This window comes from Vidua chalybeata, chromosome Z (genome assembly GCF_026979565.1).
Source record: "Vidua chalybeata isolate OUT-0048 chromosome Z, bVidCha1 merged haplotype, whole genome shotgun sequence".
Taxonomy (NCBI): domain Eukaryota; kingdom Metazoa; phylum Chordata; class Aves; order Passeriformes; family Viduidae; genus Vidua; species Vidua chalybeata.
Genome location: NC_071570.1, coordinates 28,993,248 through 29,020,243, shown reverse-complemented (window position 1 = coordinate 29,020,243; position 26,996 = coordinate 28,993,248). Strand labels below are relative to the sequence as shown.

General features: G+C 44.7%; 1 protein-coding gene and 1 long non-coding RNA gene across 2 annotated transcripts; both read left to right on the top strand.

Annotated features, from left to right (window-relative positions):
• Window positions 1–7,831: 7,831 nt before the first annotated feature.
• Window positions 7,832–17,831, top strand: LOC128782303 (uncharacterized). Its single transcript, XR_008428717.1, has 3 exons — window positions 7,832–8,056; window positions 16,171–16,320; window positions 17,335–17,831. It is a non-coding gene; the product is annotated as an uncharacterized LOC128782303 (long non-coding RNA).
• Window positions 17,832–21,487: 3,656 nt separating this feature from the next.
• On the top strand, window positions 21,488–25,656 carry LOC128782247 (uncharacterized). Its single transcript, XM_053932492.1, has 4 exons — window positions 21,488–21,586; window positions 22,487–22,678; window positions 24,747–25,148; window positions 25,350–25,656. Exons 1-4 carry the CDS (start codon window positions 21,488–21,490, stop codon window positions 25,644–25,646), a joined length of 990 nt encoding a protein of 329 aa, XP_053788467.1. The 3' UTR covers window positions 25,647–25,656.
• The last annotated feature ends 1,340 nt before the right edge of the window (window positions 25,657–26,996 follow it).

Sequence of the window (26,996 nt, the reverse complement as noted above, 5' to 3'; positions counted from 1 at the left end):
TCCTCCTCCACCTGCTGAAATGCAGGAGCATTGTGATTCTGCTCAAGGTGTTTGAGAATAATGGGAGAAACCTGAAACTGCTAGAGTAACATAAAAAAAAAACCCTAGGTCATCCTCAGCCAGATGTTTTGGGAACATAAAGTGATGTTTCCAGCAGTGTTTTGATTGCTTCAATTAATTTCTCAAGTTTCCCTCCTCTTTCTCCCCCATTCATATTAACAAATTCTTGTCTTTCACACTGATGGTCTTTGCCTATGATCATCCAACCAACTGCCAGGTAACTACTAATGTGATGTAATGATGTGAAATGCATTCTGTATTCAGGAATATGTCAAAATAAATATATTTTGCCACAGCATAACATTTGTTCCTTTGTCCTCTCCATGCTTCAGAGATGGAGGTCACAGTAGTCTTGCCTTTCTTGCCAAGTGTGAATTCTTGACTGATCTGATTTCCTGATGGGAGAACAAACCAACCTCTCTGGTAAACTTCAGCATTTAGTTCTTTTTGCAGCTGCTGGGCATTGAGGCTGCAGTTGGGTGCTGCTAATAAACTGTTTCTATTAAATGGTTTTGAAAAGGTAATTTCCTATAACTCAGCCAGACTAGAGATGGAAGTATGGGAAGAGTGGTTCCATGTGTACAGAGCTAGTCAGCCATGGCCCCCCTACCCACTGGCCTCAGAAGTAACCAATGACCTGGGGCTACAGATGACTCCTCCCATCAGATATTTGCTCCTGAAATCCTGTCTGCTCTTATGTCAACTTTCATATGGTTTTCTTTTTATATATATACACCAAATACCTAGTCCCTGTTTCCAAAACTATGTACAAGGAGAAGAATTTGCCAAATGTTTAGAATTTAGAGTTTGTCAGATCCTGGTTTGCTCCTCAGACCCCTGAAAAATCTCTGGATGGATGTCCTACAGCATGGTCAGGGGTAATAATCTGCAGGTTGATCATTAGTCTTTTGACAGGGTTTCACTTGGCAACTCAGTCTTTGGCAAGTTTTCCATCAGAGAAAGCACATCAGAACTTCACAATGCAGCTTGTCTGGGTGTTAGTTCTTTGCATATTGCCATCCCTCCAAAATACCAATTTCTTCCAAGGGAATGCCAGAACCAAGCCAAAGTCTTCTCTTGGTTTTCTGCAATAACTTTAAAGAAAGGAGTGGAATTCTCAAGAGACTGTACCCCAGCTCTCTGTGCTCTCCTAGGGTGGGCTGGGAGCAACTGAACAGCCACACCCATAGCAGGGATGGCCTGGGATGGCTGATCTCCCTAGCAAAAAGGAAGGGAGGAGTGGCTGGGCTCCATTCTCCTGCAGGCAGTGATGGTGAAGTCTCGCTGGGATGGTGCTGGCCAATAGTCAGCGCTTCCTCTGCCACTGGGGCCTGTGGCCTATCACACTTGCTGTCAATTACAGGCTTTTTCCTCTTGGTGTAGCTGTATTTTCCTTGCTCTAATTTAACTTGTTGCTTATTTTGCTGTTGACAGCTGAGAACGATTGACCCTTTCCTTCACCTAACATCGTCTGCAGCATCTGTAGGCTGTGGGCACTGCAGCCCCCATCCCCTCTTCTACAGCGCTCCTCCGCCTGGTCAGAGCCGTCACCCTCATCTTGTGGGGACAAAATCGTGTTTAAAGAAGTGTTCTTAGAAGGTGTGTGGTTTGTAGTTTGTCACGCTGCTGTGCTGATCCAAGCTGCACTGCTTGGGGCAGACACATGTCTCTGTTAGTCTGCACTGCACCATGGGATGTATATTTTCCTTAGGTCACAGAAGAGTGGGACTTAAAGGAACACTAGGAGTTGGGCACTGGCACTCCATTTTAATGAACAAAGAGGAAGTTTCAGATGTTGTGTTGGTGTGATAGAAATGGCCGTGTCTTTCAGTTTGGGAGTGGTAAGTCCGCCCTAGGCGGGGTTTGCCTGGTTTGATTAAATGACGCAAGCTGGGTGTGGGCAATAGTACTGTACAAATTGATCGTTTTACACACAAGTGGAAATAACTTTAGAAGAGGACAGTGGGGTGAACAATAGCAGAAGGGAAAACTCCTATGATCTTGATGAGATTTCCAAAATTTGCCTTCATATTATCCTTGTATTTAGTTCTACCTTTTTCTTCTTCTCTCTTTCAGATACCTAAGCAGCATTGCTATAGACCCAATCTTGCAGGAGTCATACCCAGCATTATGGAGTGAGTGGGACCTCAGGGAGCTGCAGTTTGTAACAGATTTAGTTGGCTGCCTGCAGTCAGGGGAAAATCAGGGGACGGAGACACAATCATGACTTTGTCTAGATTTTCAGTTAAGAGCCTTTTCCTTGGCCTTTCATTTCGAGGTCCCGTTTCTAAGCTGCTGTCAGCCTGGACCTCACCCTGGCCAGCTGTATGGGATCCCTGCAGTGCATGCTGCTGTGCCTGTCTGCAATTCCATCTCTCATGCCCATGTGCTGAATGAGCACTGTTTGCTAAGGCACTGTGGGATACCATGAGCATGAGAAGACAATGAAGAGTTCTCTTCAGGGTAATTCATCTTCTTAGCATTATTTAAGTGTTTGTGCACCTTGCAGCTGAGTGCAATTTCACCTGAGGAGGTGTAACATCTATGTTCAGTGATCTGTCCTGGTGACTTCTTGATGTAGTTTATGGGATCTTTGTTAGACTTCTCCAGCCTGAAAGATTTTGTCATCACTTAGATGATTCTAAGTGGTGGTAACAATGCAAACCAAAAGGACACATACTTCAAGCTGAAATTCACTGCTTGTCCTTCAGGATATAGACTAAACAGACTTTAAAAGGAAAGTTTGAAGTGAGTTTTTTATCTGAGTGTAAAGTTTAGAGTCTAGATAAACAAGAGAAGAAATCCAACAATACGTAAGGAAAGAGGGAGTAATTATTATTTTAAACTGTAACATCACAAATTTCTTATCTAAGCTGGAAACTTAAAGACAGAAATGTGTTTGAGCCCTGCAGTGCAGATGTTCCCTTTGTTTAACAGGTGCATGCACAGGGGTACAGACAGAGAGAAACTACATGACAGAGATGAGAAAAAAGTGCTGAGCTGCAGATGCAGCTGAAAATTAATCACGAGAAGCAGGGAATGATGGGGGTGAGAGAGTCCCTCTAGGAGACAGTCTGAAGTGGAGCTCTCAGTGGCAGAGGTTGAAGCCACTACACAGCCCCTGAGTGTGTAAATGATCATACAGTAACTGTGTAAATATTACAGTTATATGTCAAAAATCCAATAAAATATGCCAGTTATGCTGGATTTGCAAATAGATATTTTTTGCTTTTTTTTCAAGCCTACAGCTCAGGCTGAAATTCTGGGAAAAATGAGGCTAGGAAAACCCCTATGGACGGGAACCAAAGCAACTGCTGGCACATGTGACCAAGGACCAAGTTGCCAACATTTTCCTACAGTTTTCTTCCAGATCATTGTTTGCTCCCAGTGCTGCTACTGATTTCCACGAGATGGAGCTATTCTAACATGGATTTGGCAGCAGACCGTGGGGAGCAAGTGTGCTACTGCATTTTATTCTATATATATATATTTTTTTTTTTCCCATGGCAGTACTTCTGAAGTGGGTAGAATTTTATGAAAAATCATCATCCAAAAAAAAAGGCAAATTCCAGAAGCAACAGCTGGAGCTCAATGCACATTTGGATAGACTGTGTCAAAAGACCTCTTGCAAAAATTACTCCCAGGGGATGGAGATAAATATGCTCAAACTGCAGCTTTGTCCCACACTGGAGCAGCTGCTGAGGTGTGCATCCAGCCTCACCTTCTGGAGGGTCTGTTTTCCCATGGCTGAGGAAAGTTGCAATGCCCCGAGTGCATTCAGAGTGGCTCTTTGACACCCAGCTTGCCTGTGGCCCCCGTCTGCAATCATTAGCCCTCTAGGGCAGCAGACTGCCTTTGCTGAATCATTATGACCCTCTCCTGTGACATTTCTGTCCTTTTTAATCAATTTTTTAAAGCTTTCTTATGTCTGTTTCCATGTGCCATCTTCTTCCACTGCAGCTTCTGCTCATTCCCGCTCTGCTTTACCCCCACTGGCCCCATTCTCCGCTGAGTCACAATGCACACAAAAATTCATGTCAATGCTGTTGATTTATGATATATGCTTGAGAACCTCATGGCATGCCTGTCTTTTGATCAAGTTGTGCCTACAGAGCCAAACACCTCCTTGTTGTTGGAGCATACTTTGACATTGCAGCCCCTATAAACAGCAGCAGCTCAGGGAGAGGCATTTGTCTGGGGATTTTCAGTAGGAGCTGTCAAAGTTAGGGCCAGTTTTATATGCAATGTTTGTAATGCTTGGAAGAAGCATATCATGAGCACCCCTTGCTCACAGCTTGCAAGTGGTTTAGGGCTGTGCTGGCATTGCTGTGAGAAGCTGGTGTTCTCTGTTGGCACACAGGAGATAAGTGCTATCTCTGTGATGAGGTGTTGCTGGCAACAAGTGCCTGTTCTGAGTCCATGGCCACCCAGAGAGCCAGTGGGCACAAGTTTCCTTCCCAAGCAAGTGCCCGGTGCTGGAGGCTGACTGCTCCCCTTGCCTGCCTCAGCAGAGGGCCAGCTGGCTGCTGCTTGTCAGCCGCACGGGGTCTGAAACCCTCCCTGCTGCAGGTCCCAGCCAAGGAAACCACAGCAAGATAAGTAAGGGTCAGCTATCTAGGTGGGGGCTGTCATTGCCAGATCTGGTAACACTGCACCTGTCCAAATTCTCATGTGAAATCTTAATTCATGATGGAGCATAAATGTGTTTGACAATTGTTGGTTAGGCTTTTTTTACAGTATGGTTTGACATCCATCCTTTCCTGTCCCCAAACCTGTCCTTTACAGTGGAGGGAGATTTGAGGGAAATAAAAAGGCTCTTATGAACTCCCAAGCAGAGGACTGTCCTCTTTGCAGCATCCTTGAGGCAGACCAAAACCTTAGCACCCTCTTAGCACACAGGCACTTATCAAGCACCGTCTGTCTCTTGCTTTTCAAGACCAAAACAGAGACAGAATCAGCATCGTTTCAATTTCTTTACTCTGATGACCACCTGGAGCAGCTGATAAGTGTGTCTGGGAGGCCCAAATAGCAGACAGCCTTCAGCCATTGCCCCTTCCAAGGAGTACCTTGCTGTATGTCCTACAGCTGAAGTTTGCTCTTCTTTCTCACACTCTCCAGTCTGCAACATGAACTGCTTTGCAGTGATTTTGCTTGAGCCACTTCACTACCACTATGCTAATTGTCCTTTCAGAGTCATTAAAGTCCTCTAATATGGGTTATTTAAACATAGCTTTAAAGGTGTAATTTTCATAAAAGAGTACGTCTATTTGTGCATGCCTAGCATGCAGTTACTGCATTCCACACGTGTGTGCCCTTGATGTGCTGGCCTGCCTGGCTCAGGCTTGCATGCACCCATCTAGCTGTGTGGGAGCACAGATGTGCCAGAAGCATGTCCAAATACCGATGGCATTTGCTATTGGCCATGAAAACCTGCAGTGTGCAATTGCCTGTCGATGTTCAGGGTGTGATTCTTGGGGTGACAAACTGTCTGCAGCTCCTTATGGATTACGCTGCTGTGCAAATTCCCTGAGATCAACTGGTTCAGATCCCAAAGCTCCTGAAGCTGTGCCCCTGGAAGGTTCACCCAGATGGAGGGAGAGAGTGAGGGAGAGAGAGCAGGCTGATGGCAGCGTGTGGGAGAATGGCACAGGCAACACTGGTTCCAGGAGTCAAAAATTAGTGAGCTGAAGTACATTATTCTGCTTGCAGGCAGGTCCTTGCTTTGGTCAGGTAGCCAAGCTGGAGGATGGCAGAGAGGGAACATCTTGCTTGCTAGGTCCCCTGCAGGCCTGTCATCCAGAGTCAGGGAGGGCTGAAATCAACCAGTGAGGGGTGCCTGCCCATGGACACCAACAGCTCACAGAGCAATAAATGATCGTGTTTCTTTGCCAGAAAGAAGATGAGGCATGTGATATCTCTTGCAAGCACTGGTGCCACAGATATTTGTTCCTTTTATATGAGAATAAAAAAAAAATGCTAGAAGGACCTAATAAATCACAGCATAAATGCTACTATTTGAAAGATCTGGACTAGAAATTATTTGAACTTTCATGAGTTTCACATGTCAGGGGTGTGGGTGATTTAGGCTAGTGATTATTCAAGACACAGGGTGTGATTGGACTTTTAGGATTTGAAAGGATTACACATGCTTGTCAAGTGGGTGTTTAATCTCTCTTCCGTTATAAATTCAGTTTGTAAATGTTGAAACTATAAATCATCACACCCTTGGTCCATGGCATAGGACAAACTGTGCTGATTTCCTCCTACCTCAGCTTAGATTAACTGCTTTTCCCAAGTGGTATTAATGCCCTCCAAATTATGACTTTTCCTTTTTTAGCCCACACTGTTGTGTGCACACACACATATGCAGGCAGGCATGTGTTTCATAACAGGTTTCTGTGCTTGTGACTCAGAGCTGAACTATTAAACCATAACACATGGCTGACATCTGGAATTCTCTCAGACATTTTTGTCATTTGAATATTGGTAGCCATAGTTTGCTACTCTCCTTTCCTCCAAAATGTAACTTTCTTTATTCTCAGCTCATAAAAACAGAGCTAGAAGGTTTAACTGAACCTTTTGGTGTCACTTTATATATATATATATATATATATATATATAAAAATTTTGTCAAAGCCTGCTTTAAAGGCACATGTGTTCACAGAGTTTGGCAGAAAGATCTTACTAAAGAAAGCCTCTGCTTCCTCTTTAGGTTTAAAATGATTGTGTACAATGAGGATATTCAGAAAAATAATTGGTTTTGCACAGCAAGAGCCTGTGGTTGCTAAGAGTCAAAAGCTAGCTAGCTTTTAAGAGTCACCTGCTAGCTAGCAAAATGAGGTAAGATTTGCAAATGGATTGGCTTGGTGTTTGAATATAAGTATTTACATTAATTCCTCCAAATGAATGCCACTCATTTGGCTGGTTTGAGAGCAAGATTAAAATGCTGCTGGTATTTGCTGTAATGTGGAGCAGTTTGTCTTACCTGTGTCTCACAGGGTGTTGTGTGCTATTCCCAGGGCTATTTGCCATGAACTAGTACAGTCCTGCAGAGGTTAGGATTTTGCATTCTTCTTTAAATATTGTGGGATTGCCACTCAGACTGCTGTAATTATGGATGTGTTAAATTTCACATTGATACCAATGAAGCAATGAAAACTTCCGTCTATCTTGTACTGTGACAAGTGTCAAGCAAAAGGGGTGAACTTGGGGAATTATTCCTGGCTTTGGCTTAGAAAATCATCTAATCTTGGTTTTCAATTCAGCCCTACAAAGACATTTTTAAATTTGAGGATTGTCTGATTTTCTCCTGATATTGAGAAGGATGTAACATTGCTTCACTCATGCTTCAGTAAGAGAGAAGGAGCATTGTCTGAAGCCTTTGCTGTTCCCTCTAAGAGTAAATATAGTATGTCTTTGTCCTGGCTCAGGGCAAATTTGGGAGAGAACACCCAAAGGGGGTCCTCTAGAAGGCAGATTCAATTGGCCCCTCCCCCCAACTGGTTCGGGAAAAAATACTTCCTTGGGGAAAAGTGGAAAAAAACCTGTTTATTAAACAAGAAAACTTAAAAAATATTAAACAATGAAACTTCTTGCCGCTCTAAAAGAGGGACAAACTCAGAAAAATCCCCCCTCCCCTCCACCCCAGGCTGCAGCTCGGCTCACTCAGTCTCTGATCACTCCCTCCGGCGCTGGAAATGCCGCGGCCCAGGCCCGGCCCGCTGGGCCACAGGTGCGAGCTGCTGCTGCTCTTCTGGGTGTTCAGTCCAGAGCAGGTTTGAGCAGGTCCAAAGAAAGGGAAAAGCCACAGTCCAGGGAACGTCTTTGCCTCAGCTAGCTAAAACTAACTAAAAAGCAAAGGAGAGCTCTGTCTCGCTGTCTGTCTGTCTGCCGACAAGACAGTCCAGGAGAAGGAACGTGGAGGAGTGAGTGCAGTTTCTGAAAACAAACTCCGCGCTTCTTCTCCCTCCCTTCACTCCTGGAACAAGTCTTAAAGGTGCAAAACTTATTATTCAGCATAAACAGAACAGACGATTGGGGATAAAAGCATCATACAGTCAACCTAGGACAGTCTTCAAGGCACCTTCTTTGCCTGGTGAGAGGCTGCAAAAGAGGGGTGACTGTCAGTAAGTTAAAGAAGGTGATCATGGGGGTTCCTGAGAGATGGATGTATGAAGATTTGTTGCAGAGGCTTTGTAGTCTCTGGCTATCAGAGCAAAAAGTGGCAGGCATATTGTAGGCATGCATATTGTAGCAGAAAATTAATGTCATTTGGTGCAGGTTTTTCATGTGATTCACTGTAAGGCCTCTCAGATTCAGCAGGGAAGACTTCGCCTGCAGCACTTAGTCTACAGCACATATCTGACACATATAGCTGGCTCTGGTGATCACTTGCCTTTGTGCCTGAGCCACCAGCTTTCCATGTATGTATTTTCTGATTTTTTTTTTTTTGCTGTTGTGTTTCAGATCTGGCTATGTCTGTTCTGTTCATGGTAGCTGAGTAAAACTCTCATGTCAGTGGTTCAGAAAATGATTTGTGCTCTGGCTCAGTCAAGTCTCTGACTGTTACTGCTTTTTGGTAATGACACTATGCCAAGGACGTTTTGTGACAGGCTGTGACCCTTAAACCCATGATGGCTGGAAGAGCATGCTTCCCAGGGTTTTCATCCTCACAGTCCTCACAGCTGCACTTCCACTGACTGGACAAGTGAGTACACTATTGTACTCACCTGTCATGATTAAAGTGGAGTCTTTTGAAATCCTACACACTGGTTTCTTCATCAAAAGCCTCTGGTGGTGATGTGGCTCTGAACTGTATGTATCCTTGCAAGAAGGTTTCTCAGTGCACATGGATACATACACACAGGTTCACTAAAGGTAAGTCATATTTGACCAGCCTGATTGCCTTCTGCAATGTAACAAACACCTGGCTGGATGAGGGGAGTGCAGTGGATATTGTTTACCTCAACCTCAGCCAAGGCTTTGACAGATTCTCTTACAACATCCTCAGACAAACTCAGGGATGTGGGCTGGATGAGTGGACAGTGAGGTGGATCAAGAACTGGGTGAACAACAGAGCCCAGAGGGTTACAATCAGTGTCACAGGGTCTAGTTGGAGGCCTGTCTCTAGTAGTGTCCCGCTAGGTTCAATGCTGTACTGTTTCATTTATCCATCCCTGGCTTGGATGAAGGGGCAGATGCCTCCTCAGCAAATTCACAAAGGACACAAAGCTAGGAGGAGTGGCCAATACCCCAGAGAGCTGTGCAGCCCTTCAGAATGATCTTGACAAGTTGGAGTGCGGTTCTGGGACAAGTTCCTCAGGACAAAAGAGACATGGGGTTCCTGGAGTGGGTCCAGCAGAGGCTACAGAGATGATGAGGGGTCTGGAGCGTCTCATGACAAATGGCAGAGGGAGCTGGGGCTGTTCAGCCTCAGGAAGAGATGACTGACAGGGACCCCATCAACATGTACAAGGATCTGAAGGGAGGGTGCCAAGAGGATGGACCAGGTTCTTCTTAGTGGTGCTGAGCAGTAGAACAAGAGGCAGTAGGCAGAAACTGATGCCCAGGAAGTTCTACCTGAACACAAGGAAGAACTTCTTTACTGTGCAGGTGACCGTGCTGTGGAACAGATTGCCCAGAGCTAGTATGCAAATGTAGCTGTATTTTAGCTGCTGACAGTTCTGCTAATGGATTATGTGGGTGCATAAAAGTGATGTGCAATAAACAGCAATCAAAACTGTGTTGTCAGATTTTCAAAATCAATCTCATTTTTTTTGATATGGCCAGACATACTATTGTTTTTCTCATTATAAGGGTTTGAGCTTGTTGTTATGGTTATCAGGTGCTTCTGATTATCAGATTCTGACAAAATGTGATACCCTGTGTTGAGCACTTCCTCACCAGATCTCTGAGTCAAGCTGATTTTACTGGAAAGCTTCAGCCAAAACACTTGGCTGTTTTTGAGCACAGAACCTGTGCACATCAATCCTTGTGGACACGCTCTCCTGCAGCGACCCATGCTTGCTTCAACTGTTGGAGTGGCTCAGTGTGGCCACATGCCCTGGAACTTGCACCAGCCCATACCGATTTCTCTGCCACCAGCCGAAGTGTGTGCTGTCCCCATGGAGCCCAGCACTGTGCTTCAGCTTGGGGTGGGTGGTTTATGCTTTTCCAGTCTGGGGTGGTATAGGAGAGACTGTCTTTGTGTATATCTCCCACCAAGGACCACAGTTTTGGCTTGCTTCGTGTAAAGTGAAAATTATTGCTTCCCACACCTCCTTACCCCTTGCCCATCTCCCCAGGCTGCCTTGAAAATGAACATGTTGTTTTTGAAGCACTCATGTATTGTAGTGGCATGGGAGAAAACAGGCAGAAATTAATTAGTCTGTCTTCAGAGCAGGGTTTTAGGGATTATAGAAAATAAGCCTGTTAATCATTGTGGAGAAGGTAGAATGGTCTGAACAGGGTCCTCACTCCCCCTGGGTACTTAATGACATGTTTTCACAAGAAAAAATTGTAAGATCACGTTAATTAAAGGCTATGCCAGAATGCATATGTATGAGGGGGGTAATTGAAGAATGCTGAATGTCTGCCAATTTGACATTACCTAAATAGCTTGATTTTTCAACCACAGTAATATTTTCATATTTATGTATTTTTTGGGATGCCATATGAAATAAAAATATTTAAGCAAAATAGCATACTGAGCAGAGTAATTTACAACAGCAAGGTTTCTTGTTACTCTGTGCCTGCTGCAGAATTTGAAAAAGGATAGTAAAGGAAGCAGGGAAGCAATGGTTTGTGCATCATACATAAAAAGGTACTGTAACAGTAGTGATCTGTCCTACATAGTTATGAAGACAAGCATTTGGAATAATATGGTTTCAAGCAAGACAGTATAGTACAGCTCTGTTAATCTGAATCTATGGTGTTAGTTATCTACATGAAACTACAGAAAAAGTTAAATCTTAATTTTATTAAATAGCTGGTCACAGGAGACAGGATCATGGTATGGGTTTTCTAAGTTCCTAACTTCCCTTGGATCCAGCTTGTTATTCATTAGAGCTCTGCACAGCTCTGTTGGCTCCATGCAGCACTGGGCTTGCAAATTCATGGCGCAGTCTTCCCCAGGCTTCTTACTCTTGTTCTGTGTTGTCAGACACAATATTCAAAGATATCAGTCTCTTTAATATCTCTGGTTTCTCTGTATATGTCCCCAGTAGAAAAAAAAGGTGATTCTGCCATCCTGCAGCTAAGAAGCCCTGACACAAGATGTGATCTCTGTAACTGTTCCCTTCTTTCCTTGAGCTGGCACCTTATGGCTCATTTCTTCACACCTCCTTTGAATTTCCCTGTGCTGTTTTGATTTATGTTTCTGAACTAGGTCAAAAGCTTTGGCCAGGTAGTTTCCAGTCAGAATTACTTCTGCTCGGACACCTCTGAGGAAAAAGAAAAATCTGATTAAACATAGGAAAATCAAACCACACACAATATGATTATGCCTGAATCTGTTTGAAGGTCAGCTGATTTTTCAGATGATTTAAAACCATGAAATTGAGCAAGCGCAGATATGCATCATTACTCAATCTTATCTTCATTGCCCTGGATGCCTTTGATCTCCTTTGTCCTTCCCCTGTTTGCTTATGCTCTTTCATGCCTTTCTTCAAAATAGACTGTAAAGCCTTTGGGACGGTGATCAGTGGTGTGTTGGTAAATGGGAAGGACAGACTGACTGTCTCATCTTGCCCAGTCTTAACTGTGGGAAATAGTGAACACTGTGATGTGGACAGCAGGAATGGGTAAATCTTATGAATGGGTAAATGAGTACTGAAATTTACCTGTTGCAACACTATGCAGGAGGACTAAGTTTGCCTGAGCATCTTATCTGGAGTGCTTGGTGGCCAGGGGAGTAGTTGCTTGGAGCACCTGTGCAGCATTCAGGACCCAGCCTGGCCTGCACTGTAACCTGTTACTGACCAGAAGCTTTGGCCAAGGGACATAAAAAATCTATTACAGAAAAGAAATTAATCATAGAAACATCACATGTTTGTAGCCTTAGGTTTTGTATAATTTTCACTCCAAGAGGATGTTCATAAATAGTTTCAATTGCTATTGCAGAAGGAATGATCTTCAAGACAATTGCAAATAATAATTATATAATTATTAAATTAATAATTTAATAAGATTTTACATGAACAAAAAGAATATTATATGGAAGAGCTAGAGTTAAGGCAACCAGTGGAGCAATACCAGATTATCCTAGAAATGTGCATTGATCTTCTTCATGTTTTTAATTGTGTTTAGTGCTTCAGGGAATAACCTATGTGAAGAAGTTGTAATGCTAAATTAGGGATGAACAGTTGTGAGAGAGACAAGTCTTAAACACCTGGCACAATGCAAAAGCCCAAACTGAACCAGAAATGCTACTTACAATGCAAATATAAAACAACTGTAGCTGTTTTCCCCAAAGACTATTCTCTAGACTTTGCTACAGTGGTTAGGGGACATCTTAACTCTTCTTGACATTTTACTTTCCCCTTACTTGGTTTTTGACTCTGTCCCTTGCTGTGAGGAAGAACTGTGTGAGCATGCTTGTGTCCATGGAATTTTTAAAGGCGAAATGTGCTAAAACCCAGAAGGAAAGTGGAAGCAGTGGCTACCAATGCATTTAAATGGGTGATTTCTTAATTTGGGTTGGTATCTCCTTTGGTGCAGATTTTTGCAGTTATCTTGTATTAGGCATGATGACTTATTTTTGAGAAAATCTCATCCCTCATTAGTGACATCTTTATTTCTACCTCACCACAGGTAGATATGAAAGACTGGATTATGTTTTTATAATCAGAGGGAAGTGTAGGTGAATTCATTATCAAGAAAACTGCCCTACTCAACAGGGATGCTGAGAAACTCGTAAATCAAAACTGAAGATGGTTGTGAGAGGTTTGTCTGAGTTTGGTTTTTGTCCATCACTACTCAATATTTTAGTGAAGTAGAGACAATTCATCAAATTTGCAGGTAACACCAAGGTTAGAGTGCTGTGATCATATCTCAGAAGGGTTTTGAATTGTAAAGGATCTCAGTGAATTAAAGATATGGACTGATAAGTGGTGGTGTAAATAAAGATAGTCCACAGGTCTTGCCTTCTCAGAAGCTATTAGATCAATGGGCACAGGTGGGGAAGTGCTAAATGAGCAGAGATTGGGAGGAGAGGTATTCTGGGGCATGCTTTTAGTTTCAAAAGTGAATGTGAGGCAACATTATCTTCCAGTTGCAGAGGGATGTGGAAAAAGTGCCAGTAAGGATAGCAGTGTAAGCTCTAGAAGGCTGCACTGAGCCTGGGACAAAGCAGTTCAAGAGCTGTGTCAACAGCAGAGAAGTTGGGCAGCAACTGGAAAAAGTCCATAAAGAAGTGGTATGGGATGCAGCAAATAATTGATGGTGAAAGACTGAGAACTTTCCAGTGGAAAGAATGGGAGAATGAAGAGGGAAGAAAAATGTCTTGCTGCTGCAGAACTGCTGTGGAGTACGGGAATGGCAATTTGTAAACAGTAGCGAAGAAGTTTCTGGTTTTAATATAGGATTTAATAAGGTTTTAATATGCTTTCTGGTGGTAGAAATGGTAAACTGCAAGAATGGGATGCCAGTTTTTAAGAACCATAGGGAGACATATAAGTGGCACTGGAGCAGTTGATTCTGCCTTAGAGCAGTGGTAAGAAGTCCATAGCTTTTCAAATTATTTTCAGCTGTATCCTTCTATGAGTCTACAACACAAATATTTCAAAGCATTCTGCACCAAGCAAACTGAAAGAGAGGACAACCTTGCTTCAGACTTTTCTTGGTAGGTCAGGTGGTACAGCTTTTCCCTCCACAGCAATAGATGTCTCAGCTCATTTTCAAGGATGATGGTGCAGCATGAAAGAGAAATATAAGAAACTTGTATTCTGAGTTTCTTCAGCAATTAATTGTGGCTGCACTCTGACATGGACTGAATGTTTGGAATCTCACCACTTCTAATGTGGCTTTGTACTGAGCTCTAAATGTCAGTGCTTACCATTGACTCTCATTTTTGTGTGTATGTTGATGAACGTAATACTAGATTTTGTAGTATGTCGCCTGTCTGAACAAAGGTAGCTATCAAATGCAATTTGTTCAGAACTTGGGTCAAGCTGCAGCTAGATTTGGCAAATAAGTTTTTGTGAGTTGGTTTCATGGTAACATGAACTGTGCAATTCCTACAGGGGAAACAAAAAACTAGGAATAGTGTTGCTGAGAATGTGGCTTTGGTGTTTTTTTTTAGTAAAGAGGTAGATGAACAAGATGTAGCCTTCAAAAGGGAAGAAGAAATGTGTGAGTGGGCATATGGGAGAAATTGAAAATTCCAGGTGAGATCTAGTGGTTTGGGCATATAAAAATGTAGACTGGATTGACTAACTCTTAATCCTCAAAGAAAACTTTGTACTTCAGCTGCAGCAGGAATTATCATCTCAGATAACATTTTTTTGAGCTGCTTCTTTTATGTATATACTATAATTAAATTCTAAGACGTTATCAAGGGTTATGTCAAATGTGTTAAATAAGCATCTGAAATATGATCCTTCCAGCTTCCAAGATGGGTGCAATTACTCTGGAGTTTTATGTCAACAAGTTTCAGACATTTTTTTGTAGGACATAGAAACATCCAGCTGGAGAAAGAAATTTCAAGCATTTCCATTAAAATTGAAAAGTTCTATGAAATCAGGTTGATCTTCCTGGAATTTCACAAAGAAGGGGAACAGTAGAATAGTTTAGCATTTTTCAGATAAAACATTTTAATTATTTTAAAACATTTCAACCATCTCCTTAACCTTTCTCCAGCTGAGCACTGAATATTGTAGTAAAATATATAATATTAGGATCTTTTGACTTTACTGATTTCAGAATGTTCAGGTGACGGGAAAACAGATGATGCTGCAGAACCACTTACTCAAAAAGTGGTAACTTGAGCAGTGTGCTGCAGCCTAATGGGAGAGAGACAGGTCTTACACAGCTCTATTTGAAAGCTTCATTATTTTGTGGTTTTTCCACATCACGAAGATCAAAAGGGGAGAACCAAATTTGCCCTAACAAGCCAGATTTTTAACCAGATAGTTAGAAACTAAGCCAAATTTTATGCAGCTTCCCCAGGCCTCCACCAGCTAACTTCTTCCAAAGAATGAGATTCCACTTCCAGCTGCCCTTTTGTTCCTCTGGCACTGCTCTGGGTTATTCCCACTGCCTGCAATTGCTGATTGAATGTGATCCATAGGGGACTACAACAGGAGTCCCAGAAATATTTCATCCAACACAGTATGGACCTCTGTTCTCACATGTCTGTTCCTGAAGTGGCAGAGCCTGTGTGACTTTGCTGCATGCAGAGCTTAACACAGGGGAGCTGTGAGCTGTTTCTGCCACGGATGTTGCTCAGCAGGTTGCTATGCTCTGCTCAAAGAGCACTTCCCCAAAGAAGTGATGGGATTAATGTGGGCTGCCAAACCTGAAAGAAAGAGTCCCATAATAGAACAGGATTAGCTGGCAGCTGTGGCATTTCATTTCCACCTCTTCTTCATCAGTACTAACTGAACAGTTTATTTGCAACCCCAAGCTCCTTCTTGAGAAGTTAAAGAAAAACTGGTACAGGAAAACACTGCTTAGTTGATTCACTGGTTACACAGAATCAGCTCCAGCCCACAGAACCCGATAGAGAGGGACTGTGTGGAGCTGATGCAATTCCTGTTTCATCACATCATGCATTTGAAATGAGTGCATCTAAAATCTGGAAGAAAATTACTTAATTCTCCTGCATCATTTTCCTTCTTTTGAGATTGCAGCTTCCATTTGCTGAAAAATTTTTGCTGAAGACACTTAGTGAGACAAAACAGGTCCCCTGTTTACCTTCCATCAGTAAGGTCAAATTTAGGTTGTACTGTTGATTTACATCTGTTGTGTTTCACTAAACTTCCCATTCTGTCTATTGAGCAACTGCAGTGGTCTGATCAATTATTTCTTCATAACCTTGTGCTGTCTGCTATCCAAATCTGTGTTACTGTTAAGTTTAACACTGTTAATATCTTCCAATTTATTCCTCTCCAGATAAAGCAGAAATTTTCAGAGTCTTCATCTGCCTGCTGCCTCACAGATTAAACATAGCTCCTTGCTTCAGGGGAGGCTGGAAGATTTGGAAATCAAAGTGCATCTCCTGGGTAGCTTCCTGGCTCCCTGGACAGGACCGAGAGTCATAAGGTCAGTTATTCCTCACAGGAAAGAACAGGGAGACTGTAGAGCAGGTCTGAAAACTGAAGCCTCGATGAACAGGAATGCAAGAGAAAGAGGTAGCTGACTGCAGGTTGGACTGTACATTCCCTTTGCAGCTGCACTTCCACCCTGGCATCCCAGGTGTTCAAACATGGGATCTCAGACCCACACACCCTCTGACCGACTTACTACTGCAGGCAAGAGGTCAGGCTTCTCTCTCTGGTAGCTAAAGCCCATAAACATGTTATTTCAGTGAAATATTTTTCATGAAAAATATAAATAGTGTGCAAAGTCTGTTTTCCCTCACACAGATAATAATAGTTTGAAGCTCTTCAGCTTCTCAGACTCTAAGCAGGAGAATGTCTGTGCCTTTCCTGTACCATGCCCTGTAGCCTTTGCACCATGTTTATTGCAGAGCACCCTAAAAGGTGCAACAGTAGCATTTGCACAAAGGTGTCTTGTCTGTACACCAGGGTTTCCCTGCAGTGCCTGAAGCTTGGTATGCCTATGTCTCACAGGTCTGGTTTTCAGATCATTTTCTGAATGAGGCAAAAACAAGACTCAAACCTCAGCCGGTTGCTTTCCTGGCAATTATTTTAAACAAAGGTTCAGACTGCAACCTTTGTGACTTCTCTCAAAAATGTTGGTCTAGTTTTCATTCTGATATGAAATGTTCGAGACGTTTTACTGGAATAAAATTTCTATCTAGCTGCCTAAGGGAGATGGTCCATGGCACAGCTTTGTAGATCAGTTGTAGGGTGAGAGAGAGCTATCAGGCCCTCAAAGAGCTCCATACCAGTAGGCAATAGTTCAGGTAAAAATTATAGCCTCCCATGTGCTTGTTACAGTCCTGTTGTCTCTCTTTTTCAAGTAGAGTTGATGTGGTCAGAAAAAGGTTTTGATTGCTAATGAGGCAGAGTAATTCTCTGTAGCTTCTGCTTCCTAAAACATCCTCTTTTTTTTTCCCTTTCTCATTGGTTTCATGTTCTCCCTTCTCTGCAGCTTCTAAAGACCTGAGCCTCTGTTTGGCAAACCTGTATGTGGGAAGATGAAAGCAGTCAGTGGCCTTTTGGAAAGGACCCATGTGGCCTGCATTACCTCTGGTAGACTCTTTTGCAGAAATGTCAACGAGGTTGCAAATATCAGATAATGATAAAGAGAAATGGGGTCACAGCTCATATTGCCTTACATAGAGAACATCAAGTTATCAAGTCATAATTCACAAGTGAAAATATGTGATTAAACTTTGTCAGTGGTCCCTTTCTTGATTTCTCTTCACTTTTTCCCCAGAGTTTGATAAAGCACACTTGTAAAACAAATTTGATATGGTTCCGTCTTGTTGTCTTATATATTTGTTGAGGGTCATGTAATGACAAGCCTTTGTCTTGATTAGAAATTATATCCATTGGAAGGTACTTAAATAGACAATAGGAATTGTGGGAAAGGAATATGAAAGTCCTCGGTAATGAAAGTTAGGACTGAACTATGTTTCAGCTGCCAAGGAGGGAGGAAAAAAGCAAACCACACAAGTTTGGGTACTGTTTTTCTTTCCACTGAAATATAATAAAAAGGAAAATTTTACTTTGGAGATACTAAATGTGTTATTTTCATCTCAAATGAAATATTATTTTTACACCGTAAAAATACTTACACAGTTAATTTAGAAATTATCACCCGCCTTTGTTTGGCTAACACTATTTGACCTGAATTATAAACAGATGAATTTTGGTCACCTCTGAAACTATTTATTTGGTTGCTGCTTGGTTTGTAATCACCTGCCACACCCATGAATCTGTTTCTGAAGGTCCATTATAGAAATTATGCAAGAGATACAGATTTTCCTTTAAGACAGATGAGGCCTTGGTGTTGCTGTTATCCTGCTTCATCATCCCTAGGAGGATTTATGGTCCCTGCTCCCTGAAGGTACCTCAGGTATTTCTACAGCAAACTCTCTCTGTTACCGTTGCCTTTACAAAGCAAGGCCTTTGTGTATAAGATGATGTCCAGCAATTGGGGTGAAAAAAACAGATTCCCTCTATGCTTCAGTAAAAATGATCCTAAGTGATTTAACATGCAAAAATGTAGTAGTACAGAGGACTGGGTTAAAAAGTAGCAAAGCAAGACCTGCTTTAAATGAAAACAGGAAGGAAAATTATGCGGAAGATATAGTACATATAAACTTCAAACCATCAGCCAATGTCTGACACCAATTAGAAAAGTATACAGGACACTGGGCTACCCCATGTGTTTGATATCACATCCTGTCCCTCCTTGCAGGATGGCACCAAGGACCCAGGGCCATGTGGGGCCAGGGTTATGTGAGCTGAACCCTTTTGTAGCTAGTTTAGAGCACCAGTTAGGTAACTGGTAGAGATCTGTGGTATGGGGATAATAAAAAACTTGCTTTTGAAGTCTTGCATTTTCTCTAATTATCTTTCTCATGTTCGTGCATGTGTAGGTATTATGTCAAAAGGTGAAGGAAACTCTGATTTGTGACAAAGCTTCCTCTTCTTTGCTCAGTCTGTTACTTTCCAAACAGGAGTGGACAGGTTTGAGTGCATCTGAAGCAAGAGGGCAAATTTGTGTGGCACAGATCTGCACTGGAAGTGAAGCAAACAATGACAGTAGCAGTCACTTGTAAGGTGTCTCTCTGTGGAAGTCACTCCAGCCATGTTGTGACCATGGGTTGAATACACAAAGAAATTGTCATAAATTTCATTGAGCTCAAGAGGGGAGAAGCACTGAAGCCTGGTGCAGCTTCCCCCCATCCCCTTCTCCCCCCCACCCATATACATCTCTGCTCAATTGTGTTGGCTGTGGTAAGAAAACTTCCTTGTCATTCCAGAAGTATCTCATCTCCATCTTTGAGATCTGCAAAGAGACAGATCCATTTTCTCTCTTAAACTGCAATTTGGCAACATGCAAAAGCAACATATCTGATTTCTCAGTCTTTCTCTGTGCTTACCAAGTGCTATAACTTGGTACAGCAGTGGAAAACAACTAGATACCAAGTACCAATGCCATGGCATCAGTGCTGCATTTGCAGAACACTCTTTGCCTACAAACTCCTAAAGATGAGCCTTAGATGGCCAGAATGCTGACTGCCACAGGCAAGGCTGCAGAGAAGCCTGTGATCTAGTCTCTCCATGTTTTTTTGTGAAGCCAAAGGATGGTTACATCTGTAGTAGCATTTCAGACTTGCTTTTCTTCGTGAGCTGAGTCTGAGGCAGTTTTAGCCTCTGGAGGAGGATGTGGCACCGAGTATCACAGCTGATAGTGTCCTCGGAGAGGTGAAGGATTAAAAATAGACCTCGAGATCATCTGATGTCTTTTGGTTTCCCATGAAGGCCCTATGACTTAAAGGAATTTGGTTCTATTTTCAATTTGGCTAATGCCAGATACATAATTTTTAAAAATAGTAAACTGGCTTGTTGTTATCTGACCAGAGAGAGATGAGTCTTGAGCTTCACCTATAAGTGAAAACCAGCAGTCAGCAATAATTCCTACCTGAGGTATTGAGCTTTGCAAGTGAGCTTGAGCACTGGGAACTCAGGCCACTCTGCAATGACAGTACCTCACTCATTTTGGCAGTCTGCCTTCCTTTTTCATCAGCCCTTGGGATTTCATTAAAGCAGAAAACCTATTGTGAAGAGATGATGGATAAAGATTATGCCGTGAAACTCAACAGTTCAACCTTCACTCAAGTATAGTTTTTCCTCTTCTTTTACAATGACTTCTCATGCATAAATAATATTCATATTCTTGCATTTCCTTAAAACTTAGATATTACTTCTGACTGTATCATAATTTTCTAATTTTGAGATTTTTTTGCTATAGAAGAAGGGTAGAAAGCACCATTCAATACTAGATCTGAAGCTGTTTAATGTCAATGGCAAAAATTTCATTTTCCATGTGTTCAATCCTACCACTTGCTGTCTCCTCCCTCCTTTTTCTAATTAGTCTCGTCCCCTTATCCAAAGATATATACTTACATCTATTTCTACCAGACCAAGTACTTCTCAACTTCCATATGCAGATCTCTTTCTCAGCAGGCATTCAAAATCAGGCACGAGCTCTTCTTCCATACTCATGTTTGACTTTATTGTGGGAGCAGGTCTGGGCTATGCTTTCATCATCTTTCCCTTTGTATAGATGACAAGAAAGAGAATACAGAATGAAGCAGGGCAGCTGCAATGGCCTCTGCTCAGCCAGAGCAATACTAATGCACTGGGTTTTGTCATTACTCCAGGGGAGCATAGGCCTTTCTTCATGTGCCACCGGACCTTTATCTCAGCAGGAAGAGAGCATTTCCCTCAGTGTGCTAGAGGCTGACTATAAGGGCTTTCATACTCTTTAAAAGAAGTTGCTCTGTAGAGATATGGCAAGTTCTGTGAACAGCTGGAAAAAATTACATTATTTCTTGCAAACTCTTTTTTGCAGAATTCTAAAACCCCCAAAGGGCTCCATAGCTGTGCACTTTGCAGCAGTAACTGCTGACAGGCTCCCAGTTCAGTCTTAACACAAGTGAGGCCTTTGCAGCCTCACCAAGCCAGGCAGCTTTGCTCATAAATAGGAGTTTCATCAGGGCTGTGAGCAAAGTTGTGTGCTGCTATTGACATGTTGGGAAAATTCTGGGAGCCTGGAACCTGGGTAGCGCTTGATCCTCTGCTGCTGGTGTCCCAGGCACATGGGCTCCCAGTCGCAGCCTGGTCAGCTGCAGAAGGGTCTGCTCTGCTCATCACAGTGTGGTTAATTCCCACCAGCCTTTGGAGAGCTCCTCGCAGGCAGCTGGCTGCCCTCTTCTCCTGGCCAAACCCTGTGCTAGTCAACAACTGTTGCATCCTGGGTTTTGGGCTCAGATTTGGGGTTCTGGTCTTTGTCAGCTTACCGGTTCCATGTATCCTCGTGTGTCCCCCGTATCTTCCCCCTGCCACGGAAGTTAGCCCCAGGCTGCCGGCCATTGGCCGTTGTGGCAACGTCACAGCCACGGCGTCTGCGCTCATTGGGCGGAGGGTTCCTGTCCTCCCCTGTCCCACCCCTATATCCCTCTGCGGCACCCCAGCCTCGGGGCCAGACTCGTCCAAGCAAGGCTGGGAGCGGCCGTGGCTTCTCCATTGCGGCTCCTGCTACCAATAAAGGCCCAGCCACGACACGGATGGGTTTGGACGAATTCCTGCCTCTTCGTTTCCTTCCCTCGCACCGACGACGAAGCGCGGCCAGCCCACCCAGAGCGCAGCCGCAGAAGCGCCCGGAAGTAGCGGCAGCACCGACCCTGACGAGGAGCTGAGGTGCCAAGCAGCGTTCTCGGGAGCCGGTCAGGGCGGGAAAAGTGACGCGCCACTGGATGATGCGCCGCCAGAAACAGCCATCCTGCTACTTAATATTTCAAATATACATGAATAATCCACTGAATTTCAGTATCCTCTTATTTTTTCAGATTCTATGTGGTCGCCATGGGTCATGGCTCTCCCCTGGGGAGAGAAAGCTTGAGAGACCTGAGAGAAAGCTTGCATGATGAAAGCTGGCCTGTTTTATTCTTGTAACTGTGTTAGTGATTCTAATAAAATATATTCCCCTCTGTGTAGGAGGAGGGGTTGGGGAAGTCAGTCTAGGGTTGCCATGGGAAACAGCAGTTGTATGAGTTCTCCACCCCCTTTTGTAAGAGAATTGTACCCTCCCCCTGTCCTGTCAGTTATTGTTCAAGTCTGCCCTTTAGCCTAGAATCTTCTCTGTTCCACGTTTTCCCTTTGGTTCTTCCACCAAGAACACTCCTTTCCCTTTTCCCCACTGGTTAATGTTATATTTCCCCTCCCTTTAGCCTTCTCTCGATTGTACCCTCGAATGCTAAACCCTCCTACCCCTTCGCAGTAAAAGAATCCTCACCCCACCCCTCGGGGCTCTCGGAATCTGCCTCCCTTCTGCTTCGTTGTCTCCCTGTTTGCCCCTTCTGCGACCCTTCAATAAACGAGCAGGATTTCAGCAGCCCGAGTGTCCCTCCCGTTCTTCTGGTGGACCCTCAGATGTACCAGCTATCCGAGCTTTGTGCCGAGTGGCTAAAAGCCCCCATGGCTCGGCAACTGGCGCCCGAACAGGGACCGACACCAGCGGGTCCAGTCCTTGACCGTCTCCTGGAGATTGCCTGCTCTGTGACCAGCCTTCTCCAGGATTGCAAGCGGCGTTCGGGACCAGTTCCAGGGACAGTCGCCCTTTCAGTTCGGAAGGCTTCTGTCTCCTGGGTTCTGCTGATAACCGACGGACTTTCAAGCTGCGCGGCAGCGGCAACGCGCTCGGACCAGCAGAAGTTCCCCTCTTTGATGTCCCTGTTTTATGCCTGTGTCCTTCAGAGGTATGCTTATCTCGCTTTTTCTTACGCCTGACTAGGCTTCAACTCCCTTTTTTGTTTTTTTGTTTTTTTTTTCCTTTTCGAAGAGGGTGATTTAGCTGTGAGACCTGATATAATGGGCAACCGCCTGTCTCCAGCTCAACGGGAGTTTTATATCCAAATTAAGTCCCACCTTGTTTTAGGGAACATTTCTTTTAATAAGAGAGATTTAAAGCCTTTTGTTAAATTTATTTTTGAACATTTTCCTGCTACTACACGGGAAGATGTTTTGATGCCAGATTTCTGGGGAAGAGTTGGGAGAAAGATTTACGATTTACAAGTTCAGGGGAGGATTTCAGTCGGTCGTTTTTTTCCGCTTTTTCATTCCATTCTTAATTTGTTAAAAAAGAAGGGAGAGAGTTGGGTCCCCAGTTCACCTACCTCGTGTTCCTCCCCCCGCAATCCTATTCCCTCTTCCCCTAAGGGCGGATCGGGAGACAGATCCTGCCATACATCGGCACAGAGCTGCTGCCGTCTCTCTGCTGCTTCCTGATCCTCCCTGTCCCATTCGTGTGTTGGGACTGGCCACCCCAACACATGTCATTCCTGTTCCCTCCATACCAGAGACCCTAATCCTAGTTTGAAACCCTGTTGCTCTTTAGAGGACTTAACTGAACAAAGAAGACAAAATGGTGCCTGCCTCATGGCGAAAAAAGACCAGCCCCAAGATGGTGCCCCTCCTTCTCCTTCACTCCAGAAAATTCCTGCCGTCTCACCCCCGCCTCCTCCGCCCCCTCTGTCGAGTGCCGCCCTGTGTCGGGACCCGTCCCCTCCTTCCCTCTGACCACACCCCTGGGTGGGCCCCCTGTGGCTGGGACCAGCCCCCAAGTGGGCCCAGCCCCCGTGGGTGGGAACCCCCCACCAGAAAGTCACGCCTTGGTGGGTGGGTCGGGACACGCCTCCTCCTCTCCTACCACTGCCGATTCCCACACTACCAGAACCAGGAAGAAGCCTGGCCGGAAGCAGGTCATCCTGGCCTGTCGGAGGCACGGTCTCTGGGACCCCCCAGCCAGGGGGAGGCACCGTGCCCTAACCCAGCCTGCTTCATCCTCGGAAGAGGATGAGGAGAGTGGCAGCCCCTGGCATTCCAACAAGTCGGGGGGGGGTTGGGCAAAGATCAGATGAGGAGGACCTTAAGGATGGCAATTAAGGATGGAGGATTTGGAATTGGCACGGGACTTGGGCAGCTTTACGGCACCGGTCATCCTCCAGTGGGGGAGGGAGCCAAAGTGGGAGCAAATTCCATACGCTGAGGTGAAGGAGTTAAGGAAGGCTGCCAAAGATTACGGCAGAAACTCGCCTTTCTTTAAAAATCTGCTGGACTTAACATTTGCTGGACGTTTGCTAGTCCCCCATGATTTAAAGTATATTGCTAAGGCACTGTTTTCTCCCACCGAATGCGACCTCTGGGAGATTCATTGGAAAAAACTGTTGAAACCACTCCTGCGCAAGTATGATCTCACAGGGGTGGTGGGAGAGGGGGACGAGGCAATGGAAGCCCTTGCTGGAGGAAGGGGAGTTCAGCAGTCCGGAGGACCAAATTCTACTAGCACAGGAGCTGCTTCAGGACATAGCAGCAGCGGGAAAGGAGGCACTTCTGAAGATACCGGATGGTAAGACCCCCCTCCAAAACTTTTCTTCTATCATGCAAGGGCCTGAGAAGACTTTTATTACTTTTGTTGATAGACTGAAAGAGGCAATTGAGAGACAAATAGACAACGCAGAAGCTCGTGCAGAGCTTCTACGAAAGATGGCCATTTCTAATTCTAATTCGGAAACAAAAAAGATTCTCCGTGCACTACCTCAGGACCCCGAGCCCACCATCTCTCAGATGGTGGAGGCTTGCACAAAGGCAATGTCAATGGAGCACACGGTGGTCCTGGCTGTCAGCAAAGGGGTGGGAGAGGCCATGATAAACTTACAAAATACGCGCTGTTTTAACTGTGGTCAGCTGGGTCACATCCAGGTGAACTGTCCCCACTGGCCACAGATTCAACAACCTATCTTGCCCCCCCCCAAGACCATATCCTAGGAACCCATTTTATCAAGATCACCAGTTTCATCTACAGCGACAAGGGTACCAGCCAGTGGAAAACTGGCGGCGGAGCGCGAGGAGGGGCCGCGCGACGACACCAAGTGGCCCTTCTCAGCATCCCAGCCTCCCGACCATCAGGGAGGACGAGTGGCCGCGTGGCCAAGTCCAGCAGTTCAGCGCAGCCACGAGGACGGACTCCACCTCTTCCGCCGGACAGGTACCCTAAATCAGGGCAATCGTCGGGTCCTCCGCAGCAGCGTCACCATCTCTCTCCAGGATGAGGACCTGATGAGAGTTCCTGCTGGGTTCCTGGGCCCCCTCCACGACTGTCGGGACACCACCGTGCTCATCTTAGAAGACTCCTTCAACACGCCGAATGAAATCACCATCTTACCTGAGGTAGTGTGTTTTCCACCAGGAGAGAAGATCACCGTCTCCGTCATTTGTAACCACCCGCCATTTACTTTAAGGAAAGGAGATCCTTTTGCTTTGCTTTACGTACTGGACACCCACAATGACCCGGACACAGAGAGACATGTTTTCTTCACCCAAAATGTATGTAAAGAAAGACTATTAATTGATGCCAAACTTTCTTTCCAGGGAAAGTCGGTGCAGATGCGGCTCATGGCAGACACAGGAGCTGACGTGACCATCATCCCCCAGGCGAGGTGGCCCAGCGACTGGGAGCTTGTGCCCCCTTGCGGCAGGATCTCCGGTGTGGGCGGAGTGGTCCACTCTCTGAGGAGTAGGCATCTTGTGTGCGTGGAAGGTCCGGAAGGACAATTGGCAACGGTGAGACCTTTTGTTGTCTCTTCAAACATACTATTATTAGGAAGGGATGTTTTATCCCAATGGGGAGCCCGCCTCGACATCCCTAGCCCTTCGTGGGATTTTTAGTGTGGGCCACTGCAGAGCGCATTTCCCCACCCCTGACATGGAAAACCAACACACCGGTCTGGGTGGATCAGTGGCCCCTTCCATCAGAAAAATTGAGTGCGCTTCATAAATGAGTAGAGGAGCAGGTGAAACTTGGGCATTTAACACCTTCTACCAGCCCTTGGAATACCCCTGTCTTTGTAATTAGAAAACGCATAGAATGGGAACGTCTCCCGTTCTTCTGGTGGACCCTCAGATGTACCAGCTATCCGAGCTTTGTGCCGAGTGGCTAAAAGCCCCCACGGCTCGGCACCTCTGTCCACAGACTTTGTTACCTTATGCTCTTCGATCATTATGCCCCATGTCTGCTAGCACCACCCTTGCCAAGATGGAGTAACTCTGTTGTTTGTGCTGTGACTGAGAGCTCAGGCACATCAGTCTGCTGGGGTTAGGTTTTTCTGAAGCAGTCTTGAGGGAAACAACTGATCTAGTGCTCAAAACACCTCTCCCCTTTCCTGGCTTTGGGAAAGATCACATTTCTGAGACACACGCTGCATCCTTGCCCCAGGGCTCCTGCCACCAACTTACATTTCAGTATTTGTGTGTTTACCCTGACCTGGCTCTCTACACCTGCAAGGTTGGAGGATTGCTGCTTGTTCCCTGGTATGCTGCTGCTCCCTGGTTTGTTGCTTCTTTTAGATGAAAAATCATCAGGTGACAGCCTGCAGTTTGTTTTAGAATTCAGATTATTTACACAGAAGCTAAACACAGGTGTTTTAGGTGGTTTTCAGTGGGTGGTCTCCCATTTCAAAAGCATTTTCCTCTATTCCTTTGGGCTGCAATAGGGAGGTGAGCTATTGTGCTGAGGCAGAACAGTTGAACATTGTGGTTAAGCCACTCCTCCTCTGCAGACTGTTCGTCTACACAGCACCATGTCATGTTGGTATTGCTAAGGTAGGTACAACAAGTTGAAAAAAGTAAGTGAATTTTATATTTATGGTTTACATGTATTTTCTAGTAAAGCTGTTTGTAGGGAAAAGATAATTATCTGGGTCTCAGTCTGCTGAGATTTTGCAGTCACCATAGTCACTGATTCACAGAATGGTTTGGGTTGGAATGAACCTTGAAAATCATCTGGTTCTGAGCGCCATGCCATGGCAGGAACACCTTCCACTAGAACAGGTTGCTCAGGGCCCCATTGAACCTAATCTTGAACACTTCCTGGGTTGGGATGCCCCCAGCTTCTTTGGGCAATCTAGTGTCTCACCACCCTTACACTAAAGAATTTCTTCCTAATATCTAACCTAAACCTGCCCTCTTTCAGTTTGAACCCATTGCCCCTGGATAATCACTGCATGCTTTTGTAAAAGC

What these genes read in the sequence shown, in the direction of transcription:
- LOC128782247 (XM_053932492.1), top strand. Translation starts at nt 21,488, where the DNA reads ATGGGTTTGGACGAATTCCTGCCTCTTCGTTTCCTTCCCTCGCACCGA. An exon ending in TATGCCTGTGTCCTTCAGAG is followed by an intron (nt 22,679 to 24,746) that starts GTATGCTTATCT and finishes ACCATATCCTAG; the next exon opens with GAACCCATTTTATCAAGATC. An exon ending in AAATCACCATCTTACCTGAG is followed by an intron (nt 25,149 to 25,349) that starts GTAGTGTGTTTT and finishes CTTTCTTTCCAG; the next exon opens with GGAAAGTCGGTGCAGATGCG.